This window comes from Anopheles bellator, chromosome 2 (assembly GCF_943735745.2).
Source record: "Anopheles bellator chromosome 2, idAnoBellAS_SP24_06.2, whole genome shotgun sequence".
In the NCBI taxonomy this organism is placed as follows: Eukaryota; Metazoa; Arthropoda; class Insecta; order Diptera; family Culicidae; genus Anopheles; species Anopheles bellator.
This window is the reverse complement of record NC_071286.1, coordinates 47,997,938-48,014,059: the sequence shown is the minus strand read 5'-3', so window position 1 is coordinate 48,014,059 and position 16,122 is coordinate 47,997,938. Positions and strand designations below refer to the sequence as shown.

Sequence of the window (16,122 nt, the reverse complement as noted above, 5' to 3'; positions counted from 1 at the left end):
GTAAAACCTAGCGTAAAAGCAAAATGCAATGCCAAATCGTTTACGCTTCCTGTGGCAAGCTTAAAATATAAAAAAGTTTATACCGAAATTTTCAACGTGTTTACATTCGTGTTTTTGGCCCGAAAAAATAGAAATCGAAGAAGTAAGTTGATTTCTGAAGAATTTTGTCTGTTTATTTAGATTTTGTTGCTGTATCAGCAAGATGGGATTGAGCTGAGTAAAAAAAGGCCAATCTTCCGGCACCAGGACTGCACATCCAGGACCATTACTAACCAAAAAGAACTGATGAAAGAGATGATCATTACGTCGATCAGGATTATGAAGGCGATAGATGCAGATAATATAAGAAAATAGAATAAGAAGTTTACGACAAAGGAATTAGAATGTCCTGTACCAGCCTACCAAGCACACTAATTCACCGTACTTCCCGAACAGCGGGATTCATAGTATACTGGGAGTGATCACGAAGAAAAAATGGATGGTGCCATGCTTAATGAATCATGCTGGTTTATTGTCTGCTAAAATACATTGTTTTGTACATGAATCTGTAAGCTTGTGCTTCCAGATATGCCTCGGGGAAATCTCGGACGGTGTCGAGCTTGCAACCGCGCAACTATATTTGTTGGTGCTGTTGTTCTGTAGTTAGGTAGTTCGGCAACAGTTTTTTGAAGTGAATTTGACTTAAAATTGAATTGAAGTGTTTGTAGAAATTGAAGCGATTGCCAACGATCCGGAGTGGATTCAGCATTTATTGATCGTCGCCAACAACGTGCAGAGGCGTCGACGAAGATGGTGGATGCGGACAATCTTCTTTAGTCGGGAAGAAGACGCAACGTTCTGCTCAACAAAATACTAGAAGAGCAGATCAACGACAAAATCATTGTTCATCAGTCAGTCACAACCATCAGTTTCTAATCTCCATGTCGTTCTTGAGTTGTTCAATTTCCATTTCGATGCTATTCATCGCTTGATATAGTCTTTCGATAATCAAAGGATGGTATCGAATATCGAACCTATCCATCCAGCGAGCTACAAAGCTACCCATTATGGATGAGAACCATCGGTGTCGATTCGTTATATCGACCGGCGCCTGCAGCGAAGCAGCAAGCTCATCATCATTTGGATGTTGACTCGTTGTGGATGCTGCTGCAACAGGGGGAGTGGGAGCACAGTATGTTGAAGCAGGTGGAAGCAAATTTGAATCGGTATTTTGTGAGCTATGGGGATCATTAGATAGGTCATCATTGAATGAAGCAAATAAATCTGTCGATGGGCTATTTGAAGTGTTGTTCGAGATATCAGGAGTGATATCGACAGAAAAATGGCTAGGAGAGGCAGAGACCGGAAAGCTATTATCTGAAGAACAGGGAACTTGTGTTATGACCGTCGATTGCTGTCGATCGATTGATGTGTCGATGGCATCGTGGGAATGTGATGTTGGTAGCGCTAGTCCAATCTGAAAATCCCCGGATGAAAACCATATATCAAACATCAAGTACACTAATCGGCGAAAATCCGGGAGCGATCCGGACCGCTGTCCGCACAATTCTTTAAAACGTAAAAAGCAAATATACACCTTCTTGCATTCTACTAACAAAATTGACCAAAAAAAATGACCATCACTAATCACCTAACCAAAACTTTAACTTTGATTTTGAAAACTAACCGTTCCGTCCAGCGGATCCGGAGCGTTCCAGATCACCCAGCTCACTGCAGCTTACGCATTAATCTTATAAATACTTACCAGTTTTCCGCTTCTTTTATTTTGTTTGTTGACATCCATTTTCTTGCTGAAATTGAGATAAATGTATAGTTAAAATTAAAAAACCATCACAAATAAGATCTTTACATTATCCTGTTTGAAAACAAAGTGTTTGCAAACAATGTTTACGCTCGGTTTTAAGCTTTGTTTTACACTCCGCGAACGTATAAGCCTTTTTGAAATAAGTGTAAGCGATTTGCCATTACCCTTTGCTCTTACGCTAGGTTTTACGCTTCGTCTAGCACTAGCTTTAGAGGTTGACGAAATTGGACGCTTTACGCTTGCAGAAAATTCAAAAATATTTAAAACTTGTTTCCAAAGTGGTGAATCTTCAACTCAAATATGTGATAATTTCGATATGGTGGTTTTTATTTCCACCTCGGTGGTTATGCTAATAAGCAGAATTGTCGTTTTCGGGGCTCAGAAAACCTACACGTCGTGCAAAAGAAGCCAATGCACCCAAAACGAGTGAATGTTTGGTGCAGATTTGGTCTCGCGGCATCAGCGGCCACCATATTAATGAATAAGGAGCAGCCGTTACGGTCGATGACGTACGCTACCGAGCATTTGGTGGATTGGTTCTTTAGCGAAGAACCAATCGAAGCTTAGAACTTAGCCGACAATTAACATTTAGTTTCACATTTGGTTATTTAGCTATACAGCGACAGCCACGATCGATTGTTTGCCCCAGCATCAATGCAACAGCGAATGGACAGAATCGTTCGAATGAAGGAACAGGGCTCGGTTCGCTAATAAGAAAACGAAGAAACGATCGTCACCGACACAATGTAGCCGGCCCGATCCATCAACGTGACCACGGTGCCGGGTCCGGGCTAGTGAATATCTACCAAACCTAACCCCATTTCGCAGTGGCGACCAACAAAAAGCCCACCACATCCATTAGTTAGTGACCAGGACTGAACAGAAAAGAAATTCCTGACGTATCCTGGCGCAGCATTGGCCGAAGGATTTCGCAGCCAACGGCAAAATTTATCGGTTAGTAGCCGTAGGGTCGTCTTGAAATTAAAGATCAACCGCCATTTACCAAAGATCAGAGTTTTAAGCCATTTGCCAATTGGTTCAATCGGTCGGCTCGCATTCTTCACACGCACCTAAGCAGTGACCGGACCTGACGCGCAGCAGGTAACCAAACAGCAATAACTAACTAACAATCAAAATACTTATTCTTTAGCAACACAAACACAAGGATTTATCATTATTCGAAAAGACGCCTTATTCGCACGCACGGTGCACACGCCACAAAAAAGCGCTAGACGGACTTTCACAGAACTCAGCTCTTACCTTTAGGTTTACTAACGAAAAACAAAATAACAATAAAGCGGGCGAAAACAATTAATGCAAGTTCATTCGCTTCGAGAAGTTATAGACGAATGAAGCCGCGCGTTCAAAATCTCCAATAACACAACAACGCATTAGAAAATAAAGTTTGACGTCCGGGTAATGAAAAACGCGAAACTAATCGTTGCGTTCCAAAATGCGTTGTGCGTTTATATTGGGGTAATTGGTTTTATAACCGAGTTCGTATTTTTTTATAATTTGAAAGTTTGGCTTAAAAATGTCAAAAAACGCGATAAAAAGCCACAAAAATTGTTATCGATTTAATGAAATATAGAAACAACATCTGGGTAACATCTGTGCAAGTAACAATGCGTAACAAAATGGGGGAAGAATTCAACCTGCATGTATAACCGAGTAGATTTCAAAGACAGCGATTGAAGAGGTAGAATAGAGAGAGAGGATGGGAATCAAGAAGTGAGAAAGATAATTTGTTTTCGGAATGTCAAAATATTGAGAAATCACTAAACCAACTTTTCTATTGACGGTGTTGTGGAATTTTCGAAGAACGAAGGAGATCAATTATTAGCGTTAGCTCGATATACGGTGGATTGTTTGAAACCTTTGTCGCCATTTGACCTGCAAGCTTTATCTATCAGTTTTTCGGATGCTTCTTTGTGATATATGTGATTCAACATGAACGATGCAAAAGTCAGCGTCAGCTTTTCGTGCCAGCGATGTCTGCAGCCAATCCATGTTGATGATACATTTGCTAGCCTAAACGAGCATTCGCTCGCCGAGTTGGCGTTGCCGATCAATGCCCACCTAGACTTAGATTTGGAGTCGCAGTCCGTCAGCTTTGATCATCTGGTCAGACCATTCCGTACTGCGGAATCGACGATTGATACCAACGGCGGATTCATGCTTCTTTCGGACGGTCCGGACAAAGAATCGCTTGGTCAACATCTCCGTATCAAAGCAGAGCTCTTTGATGCGCTATCGAACAACTCAGAAATAGATCACCCGCTTTGTGACGAATGCACCGATACGCTGCTAGAGTTGATGGACAAACAACTAAAGGTGGCTGAGGAGGAATGGAACGACTACAACAACTATCTAAAACGGCTTGAAATGACGGATGATGTCCCGGATATTGTGCAGCTTGAAGAGGAATTGAGTGGGTTGAAGCGTGACGAAAGTAAACTTCTTGAAGAGTTGGCCAGTCTGTCCCGCGACGAACAAGCCATCCGAGGAGGAGTGGAGGAGCAAGAAAAAGAAAAGCAGCGACTTGAACGAGAGGAAGAAAAATACTGGCGCGAGTATACGAAGCATCGGCGGGATGTTATCACCACTGAAGACGAATTCCGTTCCCTCGAGTGCCAAATGGCGTATGCTCAATGTCAGCTGGATAAACTGAAAAAAACCAACGTGTTCAATGCTACTTTTCACATCTGGCATTCGGGGCACTTTGGGACGATCAACAATTTCCGTTTGGGACGGCTCCCATCTGCACCGGTGGACTGGTCAGAAATTAATGCTGCCTGGGGCCAAACTTGTCTGCTACTATCCGCCTTGGCGCGAAAAATGAGTTTCAGTTTTAAGCAGTACCGCCTTGTGCCGTACGGTAATCATTCCTATATTGAACTACTTGGGGAAGGTAAGGAGCTTCCGCTCTACGGCAACGGAGGTTTCCGGTTTTTGTGGGACTCAAAATACGACGCGGCTATGGTTGCCTTCCTCGATTGTTTGCAACAGTTCAAAGAAGAAATTGTTCGACGTGATCCGGACTTCTGTTTACCTTATCTGATGGAAAAAGGAAAGATCGAAGATGCTTCGACTGGAAGCAGTTTCTCGATTAAGTAAGCATGGTCACTCTTAGTGTATTACGCCTCTGAATTTCAAGCGATTTTTTCGTTTTCGTTACAGGATTCAGTTCAACTCCGAAGAACAGTGGACCAAAGCGCTGAAGTATCTGCTCACCAACCTGAAGTGGGTATTAACCTGGGTATCGTCTCAATTCATAGAGGAAAAACGATGAAGGATAGAACAGCAGATAGAATAAACAATTTTTGTGAGGCGAAGCCAACGTAATAAACGTATCAGTTAGATACAAACTATACACGATTAAACAGTTGTCGTTACTCCTACAAACATGGTTCAAATTTTCTTGGTAACACTGTAGAGCAAAATCTTACTTTCTAATGTAATTGGAGGTTTCTCATTTCTTTTGTTTCGATGAGATCAGATAACAACTCCTACAATTCGGACGAATAGATAATGCTATATGCTTCTTTACTGGTCTTACACTCGTAAAGTAATGCCAGGCACTTTCTTTCCGTTCTGCGTAAAAGAATACTACATGTTAAATTATTCTATGTATTATTAGTAACAAACACAAATACATACGGGGAATTATTTTTCGAAGTTGATTATTTAGTTTTAGTTTTTTTATTAGCAACAATTAGTAGTAACTGAAGAGGTATTCGACTAAGTGTAATTTTTACCTACTAGAAGAAACAAAGCTATTAAGCTATTTCGGTTCGCTAACTGTTATTGAAAGAATTATACAATCTATCTGTACTGTTGTAACAGGATAAACATGAAGAATGCAAAACAATATATTACACATAGGAAAGAGATGAAAAAAGATGGATTAAAGAAAATGTTACACAAACGAAAGCAAAAAATGTTTAGGTGAATCGTATACTTATACTTTAAAATAAAAAAAAACGACACAAAACTACTTCAACAGACATTTTACAACAGACCTATGCATTTTCTATTTTTTTTTACTTTTGAATTATAGAGACGTTTGGCAGTAGTAGCCGATATTTGCCTCTGCATTTTCTATTAATGTAAACAATGTTGGTAACATCAATTCGTTTCGTTGAAATACGTCTTATTTATTTCGCAACAGCAATGAAAATGTAACAAAAGAACATCGGAAATCAAATTACTGGAAAGTTTCTCAGACTAGCTGCAACATCTTTCCGATCAATCGACGAACGAAAACAACAAAGAAATATCGTCACTAGTTAATTATTTTCGCATTTCCAACTCGCATTTTAAAACTAACGATGCCTAATTCCTATTGAAGATAAATGTTGCAGCAGAAAAGATTGTTATTCAAAATTGCCCCGCGTCATTAAAAAATATCAACATAAGCAAAGAAAACGAACATGCATAAAAAGCAAAGCATTTTAAAACTTTAAAATCAACGAATCAACTTAAAAAAACCATATGCACACTCTTGTCGTTACTATTCGTTTGAAATTTCTTATGTTCTGCTAATATCTTGTTATCTTCAAAGCAAAAGATTATTATCCTACATTCGCTATTTTCGTTGAACGAGGCACATGTTCTTCATTGTGATCTACAACGTAATTCATTCAATTCGATGCTATAATGGCGGAGGCATCAAAGTATCTTCGGAGTCTTCGGTTTTGATTTTCTTTCCAGCCCTAGGCTTAGTTTGCAAACGACGTTTTCGACTTAACAAGCCTTTGGTTTTCGTGTTCGTATTCGCGTTCGTAAGTGATGGTAGTTCCGCTTTCAGTATCCGATACTTTTCTCCGATTATTCCTGAACATTTTTTGGCTCCGCACAAGCACGGCTGCTTCTCGCCAAATTTCTCCCAACAGTAGTCAAACGTGAGTTCGTCATTCTGTGGACCATTAACATTTACAATATATTATATCATGTACTAACATTAGCATCTTCTTTTACACCCGACCAGTACTCAGGACTTACCGTATTGATGTCTTTCAGCGCAAAAATGCCTATCACGCGTGTGTTGCCGACATTCCACTTTTGTATCTCACAATTGGGCTCGCACGAATGGTTTATGAAGCGTGCGAGATTGCCTTTGGGTCCTGCGTCAATGAAGATTTCTGCATCGAGTTCCAGAAAGTAGAAATTTTGTTCCTTTCGCTCTTCCATCTGGTTTAGTCTACGTTGAAACTCTTGCTTGTTGATGACCTCGCCAACGTATTCAATAACGAATTGCCCTTGAATGAGATTTGTTTTCGTCACAAGCCCATGTCCTCGGTCGGCGAAACGACGCACTTCTAGCGCTGGGTAATCCCTCTTTGCAAAGCATTGGTTCATGCACCGGTTTTTGGCGGAGCACGTTTTTGGGTTGCACTCCACTAAAGTAGCGCGATTGATGCACGATGAGCCAATGCCACACGGATCGTCATCGTCCACGCAACAGTTGCACACAGAATCTAATATTTCCTTCGATTGCAATGATCTGCGGTAGGATTGCTTCAGGGGGGCAATGTAGCGATTTGCCTTGATCTTGAAAAACGACGGCGGCCTCGTATCCTCCAGAGGGTTTTTAGTTTTTCGAGTTTCCAAAACATTGAATATTGTTCGAGCTTCTTGCATAGCTTTATGATATCGCTGGTTTAAGGTTCCTGACTTTTGAGCTCCCAGGTTCTCAGAGTCGCCATTATCGTACAGATACATTGATCGTCGATTAATCCAAGCCATATCATGCGTAAAGAAAAACTTCACACATATGTCTCCCGGCTCGTGGAGCATTTGTTTCAGATTTTCCGGTACCGCAGGAGGTGGGAGTGTTAGTGCTGGCCACCAACGAAATTTTCCCATCTTAACCAAAACTATTTCGTTATATAACGGGAAGCGACCGTACTTGCACATGTCGCAAATATACTTTCCTTCCGGGAGTAGCTCATTAAGACATCCGCGGTGGACTGCTATGGGGCAAGTGTCGCACAGCACTAAAATGTCGTCGCCTGTTTTGCAGCAAAGAAAGCACCAGTTAACATTTGTCGCTCTCTCCAGTAGACTGTGCTTCGGACAAACGATTTGCTTATTAGTTATAAACTGTGATCCGGCGGGAATACACCTTTCATCCGAATGGTACGCGGATGGACACTGGGTGCATCGCACTAAAGCTAACTTTGTGTTAGAAGATTTGCCTTTGGGATCATCGGACACACACGTATGGCACACGTGATAGGGACAGATGATGGTTTGTTGATCCATTTCTCGGTATTGTGGAAATAATGACAAACAGTTCAAATGGTAAACTTGTGTGCAGGAATTGGCGATGCAGCGATACTTCAGCTTTCCTTCTACTTCGGATTGTTCATCACTGCAAATGAAGCACTTCCTCCAACTAACATCATCGTTATCGGCATGATGAATGCATTCGGGACAGAGAAAGCATTTCTGTTCTATCTTTATGTTCATAGATTCCCGCGCCAGATCATCTGTTGTGATGCAGTTGATATGCACATGTTGGTTACACTTGCTACATTTCACGACGTCGTTTGGTTGCTGGCATATATTGCAAACGTAACCTTTTGGAAGGCCGTTAGTGAGGTAGTTTCGATCGAGACAAAAAATAAACTTCTCCTCTAGACTCTGATCTTCCTTGCGCGGACGTGATTGTCTTTTCGAAGCTGAATAGGATTCCGTTTCTGCATTTTCTTCAGCCAGGTTGATGCCGAAGGCATGAAGAGCCTTCCACAATGATTTATTCCTTTTCAGAGCAACAGTTCGTTCGGTTCCATTGGTTTTTTTTTTAAGACAACAAATTTGCTTCACATAAGTTTGCAACTTTTCCTCCATCGTAGGATCTGTGCGCCCATTGAAGAGGAACAAACGGATGAATTTCATTAACACTACGTACTCATGCAGGTCAAATTTATCGGCAACCACTGATTCGTCATTCGAAACGTTATGATCCAATGAACGAAAGAAACGGTCAATAGTGTTCTCATAGAGCGTAGACGAATGAGCGGGACGGCTTTTATAATTTTGCTTTCCTATATCCGTCACACTGTAAATGTTCTCATACGTAAGACTTTCTGACGATTCCGACCGCTTTATGGTATCCGAAAAGTCTATTGCCCCATCGTTTTTCGTAGCTTTTTTCAAACGCTTGCGTGATGATTGCTGCTGTTTTAAATTTTCTTCAAATTTCTCGAGACGTGCATCAAACGGTAGCCTACAGTAAGATTCTGCTATTTCGCAAGCTGTTTTCCAAACCGCTTTTCCTCGCATTGCCAACTTCATCTTTGTTCGCACTGCTTTTCCAAAATCAAGATTGTTCACTCTAGTGCAATAGTTATCCATTCCATCGAAGGGTATTATTAACGTTTCTTTCAACCAAGCACGACGACCATTGTCTCCAAAAAACGATACGTGTACTTCCATAGAATGTTCCTTGACAATAGATTTCCGCGTCGTTAGCCCCGAGTCCGGGTCTGAACGTATGATACAAGGCCAATGCAATTGATTCTTACTTTGAGTACCCCAACAGATGTCCGCAACTCGTATGTCGTCAAAGTTAATGGATGAACCCTTAGCACTGTCTGCATCATATGAGCGATGGAATACACTAGCAAGACAATCTGCATGCAATGGGGAAGCTAGTGTAGATTTTTTGCTGGAATCGTTGTTGAAACTAATATCCATGCCAATAATGTTGATTTCATCCATTGCTAACAGTTCTTCACTGGACTCTTGCATCATCGGGATCGCTACATCCATTTCCATCTTCAATCCGTCGGATTGCAAGAGCTTATCGTTGTCAACCGGTAATTCTAAAGGCTCTTCCTTCACTTCCACTTTCTGTGGCCAGTTATCTGGTACGACATGAGATGGATCTGCCTTCGGTTTTGGTTTATATTTGGCAGGTGATCTACAATGGGTAGAAGGGACAAACTTTGCCACATCCACCGGAAGGCAGTTCAAGTTTTCTTTCTGTTTCTGGTGGCGTCCATAACGACTGACGCGTTGGTCTCTATTCACCACAATTTCTGTCATTTTTGGGCTCAATGATGTTTGTAATTGTTTCAGCATGCTACGCTCTTGTTTGGATCGAACAATGATTTCCGCGCTCTTATTGGCCTTTCTCGATTCATAGTCGATTAAAGTAGTTTCTCCCTCGCACGATGAAATATTTTGAGAAACTTGCTGCATTTTGGGAGTATTTTCTTGGCACTCTATACGTCGCCGTGTAACAGTCGAAGAGAATAACAACAGTTGTTGTTTCCTACAATGATGGGCACGAAAAAACAACAAGTTGCCTTAAAATGTTCAGCGATTATCCTTCGACGATCTTACCCGTGTTATCTATAGTAGGTTTTGTTTTGGTTTGAGCGAGTAGTGAATATTTCTTTTGATTAGGAGCAGGGTGCAAGTTTTACTTCAAAACCCCCGAATGCACTACACGCGAAAAAATCGCGCTGGGTACTCATATGTGTTGAACCAGAACTTCACATTCTATTTGTATATACGAAGATGCAAGAATGCGCATTAAGAAATACCGCCAAAAGTGTGGCATAACGCAACGAACACGGACGTTTGACAGCTGTACCGCTTCAAACAAATGAAAGGTTATGAACGCATATTAAGTTCTGATATTGAAGTAGAATGAGAGAACCATTGCATAATTAACACTTTTGTTTTGTATATTAGTGTACTTTCATATCTCCTTACGGGTTTTTTGAAGCTTTTTTCGGTCGGTGGTTCACTACAGTTTTAACACTGGGCATCGACGCTTGTAAAGCGTAGTTTGCTCCAAATTTTCTCTCTGTACGAAATATGATTGCAACCGTAGCATCAAAACTTCTTTGTAATGTAATGCATCTGCCAAACACTTTGAAAAAGTAATATTGCTTGCCGATGCTACAAACAGTTAAAAACGCTGTGTAAATCTTAAACGAACACGAACGAACAAGTCGCAAGTCGCGGTATTATGCCAAATCAGACGCCTTCACAGGGTTGTGTCATCGTTTCGAATGACAAATCATCAATGTTCATGACAAGTCGATTCAATCGTCTTATGCAGTCCAAAAATGTTATTTTGTAAAGTAGTTTACTACAGATGCTGTACATGAATGGAAAAAAGCACTTATTACAGTTAAAAAAGCATCTCTATATTCGTAGAGATTTGGGAACATGCCTCTTTGACGTTATACAGTTATACAGCTTTATTCCTCGTCATTATAATTTTTTGTTAGTACATGATTATCGTTAAGTCCGAACTATCTACATCTATCGTCGTGGGAGGTGGTTCCCTGTTGATTACGTATCGACGTATAAGTAATAGCCCAACATTGATGGCATGTAAACCAACCGGCAAAAGTAAAAGCCAGTAACAAACACCCAACGAAGCCAATCCTTTTGAGCTGTACGGGAGTTGTACGGTGAGTGTGTCGGTGACGGCTATGTTTTCCTTGAGTGTGTTTGCAAATAAAGAACCCCACAAAATTAAGGATAATGTGCTTGCTCCAATAGCCGCTCCGTTCCAAATGTACAGCCCGAAAACACTGAAAATTGGCTCAACGGGATTGAATAAAACATTGATTATGGAAAAACTTGCAGCAGTTCCGGCAAATCCAATGGCGATACCAACAAACACAACTGTCGATATCCAGAAGCCTGTGTTGATGAAGTCACTACGATTATGAGGGCTTGAATTCTGGCGCTGCTGGGAAATTATTGGCTGACTTGGTTTTTCTACTGTAAGTTGTCTAGATGTTCGTAAAGGACAATCAACTGGTCGTAAACCTTGTAAAAGTAGCAGCACTTCTTCCGTTCGGCTATCCTCTGTATCTTGACAACTGTATGCGCACACATACTCGCCATAAAGGCAGCTTACTAAATAATAAAATAAAAGAATTTAATTGTAAGAAAGACGTCCTTTTGTGAACGGGTGCACTCCACTATTATAATTACGTACTAGTTAGATCGAAGTATCGTTGATTAGGCAGAAAGTTCTGAGTAAGCGACCCAGTAAATAGGCCGTAGTTGATTATACTGTTTTTATAGGCACTGCTTTCGTATGCCTCCGAATTAATCTGAAAACATGTTTACTTTTATTAGTGATTAAAAAAAAAACATTTCATTATACCCAATAAGGAGTGCAAAGCGACACTATGAGACTTGTTAGAGATGCACAAGATAAAACAAATGTGGCGAACAGTAGATTCCATTTAGATTTCGCCATCGTGGTGTTGCGATGTCTTTGCAATCGATTCACAGTCCAGCAGGGTTTTCTTTAAACGTGAATTATTTGTTTTTATTCGCATCTGCTTTTTGTTTGCAACGTGAATCAAAGAAAGCTATCACCTCTCCAAACGCAAAAACTGAACTGACTCATTCTCCAAGGAGGTTTGATGCGCGCTCCGTGTCATAAGAACGATAAGAGAATAATTGGCCATCAAAGTGTGATAGCTTGCCGTTCTCTTTTGTATTATCAGTTTATCTATATTATCAGTGAAGGTGAATAGGGAAGTATTCCGAGCGGCAAGCATTTGTTGATATGACGGTGTGGTGACGTTGCGGCGTAGCAACGTCCGTCAAAACGTATAAGTTTTGGCCGAGGCGGCATTACAAATTAATTTTACGCTAGTTTTTACGCTTCGTGTGGCTCCTGCTTTACATCTTTACTTGTGGAGAAAAAAGTAATGTAATGTAATATATCGTTTTGTGTCTAATTTGAGAAAATGGTTTTCGATGTGTGATTTAAGAATTCATCTTGCTCAAATTCGCTATATCACACAAAGATCTGATATTTTGTGTTTATGGTCCTTTGCTCCAACTGTAGAATCAAAAAGCACAATGTTTGATTTCGAAGTTGCTCGAATGTCGAAATTTTGTACTTTCGAAGCATGCTGCAGTAACTGCAGGAACGACCAGTTTTTAAGCGCAGTTGACAGCAAATCTGTCACAGTGAGAACTCAGAAGCGATCGAATAAACGAACGAAAAAAGAATTACATAGAAGTTGATGTAATAAAGCTGAAATTGTGATAAAACTTGCTTCTACGGTACGTGTTGATAAGTGCTTCAATAAAATAGTGTAGTGTGCATTAAATAGAGGCTATGAATAACCTCGATTAGTATCTACCGGTGGTTCAATGTGTGCCATGCGGCCCATGAGGAAGTTTGGCATTTGCGTAACATTCTATAGACAATATCGCCTCATACGTATAAAAATTAAGAAACATCCTTATAGATTACGCATGATGCCTTCATTTAACATTGGTTGATCATTGTTGCTATTGAGTAAAATAGAACTTCACCAAATGTATGTTATCATTTTGATTTCCGGTTTGTTTTGTTTCATGTTTGCGTAGACTCGCGATAGTTCCTGGAAACGATGGAGGAGTACGCTAGAGAACCATGTCCTTATCGGATTGTAGACGATTGTGGCGGCGCATTTGCTATGGGTTGCATCGGCGGTGGCGTGTTTCAGGCGATCAAAGGATTTCGGAATGCACCTTCGGGAATGAATCGGCGGTTGGTATGTAAATGTATTGGCAAAAGATTTTATCACCGAACGATCGTATATAGCTGAACGAGGTCGTTTAAATCATTGCAGTTGGGCAGCTTAACAGCAATTAAAAGCCGTTCGCCAATCATTGCGGGGAACTTTGCTGTTTGGGGAGGAATGTTCAGCACTATCGACTGTACTCTTGTGCACTTTCGCAAGAAGGAAGATCCGTGGAATTCGATCATAAGCGGCGCTGCAACTGGTGGTATTCTCGCTGCACGCAACGGTGTTCCAGCGATGATCGGTAGTGCTGTGATCGGTGGTGTCCTGCTGGCATTGATCGAAGGCGTCGGCATTATGTTTACGCGCATATCTGCGGAACAGTTTCGCAACCCTGCGCCACCAACAGATGATCCTGCGGCGCTAGGCGACCCAGGTCAACAACAATCGACGTCTTCAGCTTCATCTTCATCGGCGTTTGCGTTTGGACAGCCGAGTCAGAGCAACTACCAATGAAAAACTCCTGACTGGAATAGTGTAACATATTCCGAGCGGTCGATATGAAGTAAGCGAATAACAAGAGAGTCCCGTAAAGATTAAGGATGTGTACATTGTATGATTAATTTAAACTGATGAATGTAGGTATGATTGTAGTATAAAGCTCACTATATCTCTATAAAGAAAATGTTATGGTCAATTTTAATGCTACGATTGTGATTATACTGTTAGCTACATTGACTGTCTTTTCCTTCCAGAGATGTACATAATGAATGTGCGAATGTTACGTGTAAGATGTGTGAAAGAAGAGCGATAATCATATTGTTGAACGTAAGAGACCTAAAAGCATGATTTATTTTTATTGAAAATTTTTGTCGATTGATTTCCTTTTATGTAATTCATGCAAAAGAGCAATCCTCAAAGAAATGACCAATAAATAAAGCTGCTAGTTTTGTTACTGATACCAGAATATTTAAAAAAAATATTGTTTCACGAAGGACTTATAATTATAGAGAAATACTTTCGAAGTTCGACTTGAATAATATGAGCCGTGTTAGCGCCGTAAAAAACTTGTTGACTTAGTTTTACTTAACTTTGAACGGATAACAATTATGAAGCTCTGCATATCTACTTTATCATTTATACGTGCGACGAAACATATAAGATAACCAACATCAGCCAACCAATCAACCAACTATAATCCCCAACGGCTGAGTGGTTTTCGTTTCCATTGACTTGGTTCTTTCATAGATTAACCTACGCAAGCAGAATATTCTCAAATCTTCTCACCAAAACAGCACAAACTGTAGCAGTGTATGTAACGAATGTAAGCTAGAAAAGAGAGTTCTTGTAAAACTAATTGAAACAATTGAAACATTAAATGACAATGCGATAAATACGAATCCTCATTGTTCTATAGCACTCAATTGGTCTATTACTCACCGTTTCTGAACACAGATTTATGGCAGCACTGTTTTTTTTTAGAAAGCTGTGGGCCACGGCTCCGAAAGGAGGCCCGTGCCCGAGTATTTGGCCCATCCTAGCCAGATTCCAGTTGAATGATGTTGTCCAGACAGACTCGATCTCCAAAATTTTCGATCGCATGTGGTTTTAGGCATCCACGAACCTGGGACACGCGAACAGAACGTGCTCCGGATATTCCACGATTCCACAGGTCGTAATGTGCGGAAATGGGGTCCTGTGACTGGGTGAGGAACTGGGTTAGGTGCGTGTAACGGCGGCGGATTGAACCAAGAAAATAATCCTCGCTTTTTATTTTCTTCGAGTTCTACCAAACTGATAGAAATCGCCTGTATTCGCTATTGAACCATCCCTCGCAAGTTCGGGGTTTTCACTAAAACTGAGCACTGCTGTTGCACTCTTTTATACCGCAACTAGCAGGTCCCGGCGAGCTTCGCCACGCCTCATTCAATTCTCATTTCTCGACTATGCGGCGTTTCAGAGGATCGAACTTCCAGATGTCGTCCGATCAGCTTCCCTTCCCGCATCCGGTTATTCCTCCGTTTCGGACGATCCTCGGACGAAAGGGATGCTTTTTCATTTTCCGTTACTCATCCTTTTCAGACAATCGGGATTCCCGGTGATGTACACGATCGACTTCCCTTCCCGCTTCCCGTTGGATACATTTCAAAACTCGCACCAGGTGAATTTGGCTCAAATAGCTTGAAAACTATCCGAGCTTAATTGTATGGAAGCCACCCTTTGTAAAGAGGGGAGGGGTTTCGAACATTCATCAGAACATTTCCCCACCCCTAAAACCCCCGCCTACCGAATTTGGTTCGATTTGCTCGAAAACGTTGGACGTTACCTATGAGACGTTACGTATGGGACGTTACGTATGGGACGTTACGTTACGTTACGTTACGTTTGTATGGGAGCACCCCCTTCCCGAAGGTGTGGGAGGGTCAAACTTTCCTATTCACAATGCGGGGTCACAAAACTACGCTGTGCAAAATTTCAAGCGGATTGGGTTAGTAGTTTTTGAGAAAAAGCGGTACAGACAGACAGACAAACATCCATTTATATATATATAGATTAGCCTTTTCCGCTTCCTTCTACAGCTAGACATTGCCTTATCTTCTATATATATAAAAGAAAGTCGTGAAGATGTCGTTTCACTTATAACTCAAGAACGGCTGAACCGATTTGGCTGAAAAAAGGTAGGGAGGTAGCTTAGAACCCAGGGCTACACATAGGATACTTTCACTCCGGCCGAGTCATAATAATCTAACAAAACCCATTGTTTTTCTTCATAGTGAGACGGTATATTTCACGCTCTCTGCTCGACTA

The 16,122-nt window shown here is 41.0% G+C and overlaps 5 protein-coding genes across 6 annotated transcripts; 2 read left to right on the top strand and 3 right to left on the bottom strand.

The window, feature by feature from the left end:
• Positions 1-821: 821 nt before the first annotated feature.
• On the bottom strand, positions 822-3,143 carry LOC131211070 (uncharacterized). Its single transcript, XM_058204420.1, has 3 exons — positions 3,065-3,143; positions 1,745-1,790; positions 822-1,456 (listed from the first exon to the last, which is right to left on the bottom strand). The coding sequence occupies exons 2-3, from the start codon at positions 1,781-1,783 to the stop codon at positions 905-907; spliced, it is 591 nt and encodes a 196-aa protein (XP_058060403.1). The 5' UTR covers positions 1,784-1,790; positions 3,065-3,143; the 3' UTR covers positions 822-904.
• Positions 3,144-3,584: 441 nt separating this feature from the next.
• On the top strand, positions 3,585-5,684 carry LOC131208776 (beclin-1-like protein). The gene is made up of 2 exons (XM_058201662.1): positions 3,585-4,917; positions 4,985-5,684. Exons 1-2 carry the CDS (start codon positions 3,755-3,757, stop codon positions 5,094-5,096), a joined length of 1,275 nt encoding a protein of 424 aa, XP_058057645.1. The 5' UTR covers positions 3,585-3,754; the 3' UTR covers positions 5,097-5,684.
• A 262-nt stretch (positions 5,685-5,946) lies between these two features.
• LOC131212724 (nuclear receptor binding SET domain protein-like) lies at positions 5,947-10,699 on the bottom strand. Of its 2 annotated transcripts, none has more exons than XM_058206703.1 (3): positions 10,160-10,699; positions 6,809-10,088; positions 5,947-6,722 (listed from the first exon to the last, which is right to left on the bottom strand). In XM_058206703.1, exons 2-3 carry the CDS (start codon positions 10,013-10,015, stop codon positions 6,459-6,461), a joined length of 3,471 nt encoding a protein of 1,156 aa, XP_058062686.1. In that variant the 5' UTR covers positions 10,016-10,088; positions 10,160-10,699; the 3' UTR covers positions 5,947-6,458. The 2 variants fall into 2 exon arrangements, with proteins under 2 accessions (XP_058062686.1, XP_058062687.1); XM_058206704.1 differs by lacking the exon at positions 5,947-6,722 and having other exon boundaries at positions 6,860-7,065; positions 7,124-10,088.
• Positions 10,700-11,054: 355 nt separating this feature from the next.
• On the bottom strand, positions 11,055-12,169 carry LOC131212725 (uncharacterized). The gene is made up of 3 exons (XM_058206705.1): positions 11,952-12,169; positions 11,781-11,898; positions 11,055-11,698 (listed from the first exon to the last, which is right to left on the bottom strand). Exons 1-3 carry the CDS (start codon positions 12,045-12,047, stop codon positions 11,055-11,057), a joined length of 858 nt encoding a protein of 285 aa, XP_058062688.1. The 5' UTR covers positions 12,048-12,169.
• A 601-nt stretch (positions 12,170-12,770) lies between these two features.
• Positions 12,771-14,675, top strand: LOC131212726 (mitochondrial import inner membrane translocase subunit Tim17-A-like). The gene is made up of 3 exons (XM_058206706.1): positions 12,771-12,868; positions 13,178-13,344; positions 13,423-14,675. Exons 2-3 carry the CDS (start codon positions 13,201-13,203, stop codon positions 13,828-13,830), a joined length of 552 nt encoding a protein of 183 aa, XP_058062689.1. The 5' UTR covers positions 12,771-12,868; positions 13,178-13,200; the 3' UTR covers positions 13,831-14,675.
• Positions 14,676-16,122: the final 1,447 nt, after the last annotated feature.

Excerpts from the sequence above, each read along its gene's own strand:
- LOC131211070 (XM_058204420.1), bottom strand. The coding sequence starts at position 1,783 with ATGGATGTCAACAAACAAAATAAAAGAAGCGGAAAACTG. Across the intron at positions 1,457-1,744 it reads ATAAAAGAAGCGGAAAACTG|ATTGGACTAGCGCTACCAAC; the intron begins GTAAGTATTTAT and ends GGGGATTTTCAG.
- LOC131212725 (XM_058206705.1), bottom strand. The coding sequence starts at position 12,047 with ATGGCGAAATCTAAATGGAATCTACTGTTCGCCACATTTGTTTTATCT. Across the intron at positions 11,899-11,951 it reads CGCTTTGCACTCCTTATTGG|ATTAATTCGGAGGCATACGA; the intron begins GTATAATGAAAT and ends ACATGTTTTCAG. Across the intron at positions 11,699-11,780 it reads ACGATACTTCGATCTAACTA|TAAGCTGCCTTTATGGCGAG; the intron begins GTACGTAATTAT and ends TTTATTATTTAG.
- LOC131208776 (XM_058201662.1), top strand. The coding sequence starts at position 3,755 with ATGAACGATGCAAAAGTCAGCGTCAGCTTTTCGTGCCAGCGATGTCTG. Across the intron at positions 4,918-4,984 it reads GGAAGCAGTTTCTCGATTAA|GATTCAGTTCAACTCCGAAG; the intron begins GTAAGCATGGTC and ends TTTTCGTTACAG.
- LOC131212724 (XM_058206703.1), bottom strand. The coding sequence starts at position 10,015 with ATGCAGCAAGTTTCTCAAAATATTTCATCGTGCGAGGGAGAAACTACT. Across the intron at positions 6,723-6,808 it reads CGCTGAAAGACATCAATACG|AATGACGAACTCACGTTTGA; the intron begins GTAAGTCCTGAG and ends AATGGTCCACAG.
- LOC131212726 (XM_058206706.1), top strand. The coding sequence starts at position 13,201 with ATGGAGGAGTACGCTAGAGAACCATGTCCTTATCGGATTGTAGACGAT. Across the intron at positions 13,345-13,422 it reads CGGGAATGAATCGGCGGTTG|TTGGGCAGCTTAACAGCAAT; the intron begins GTATGTAAATGT and ends AAATCATTGCAG.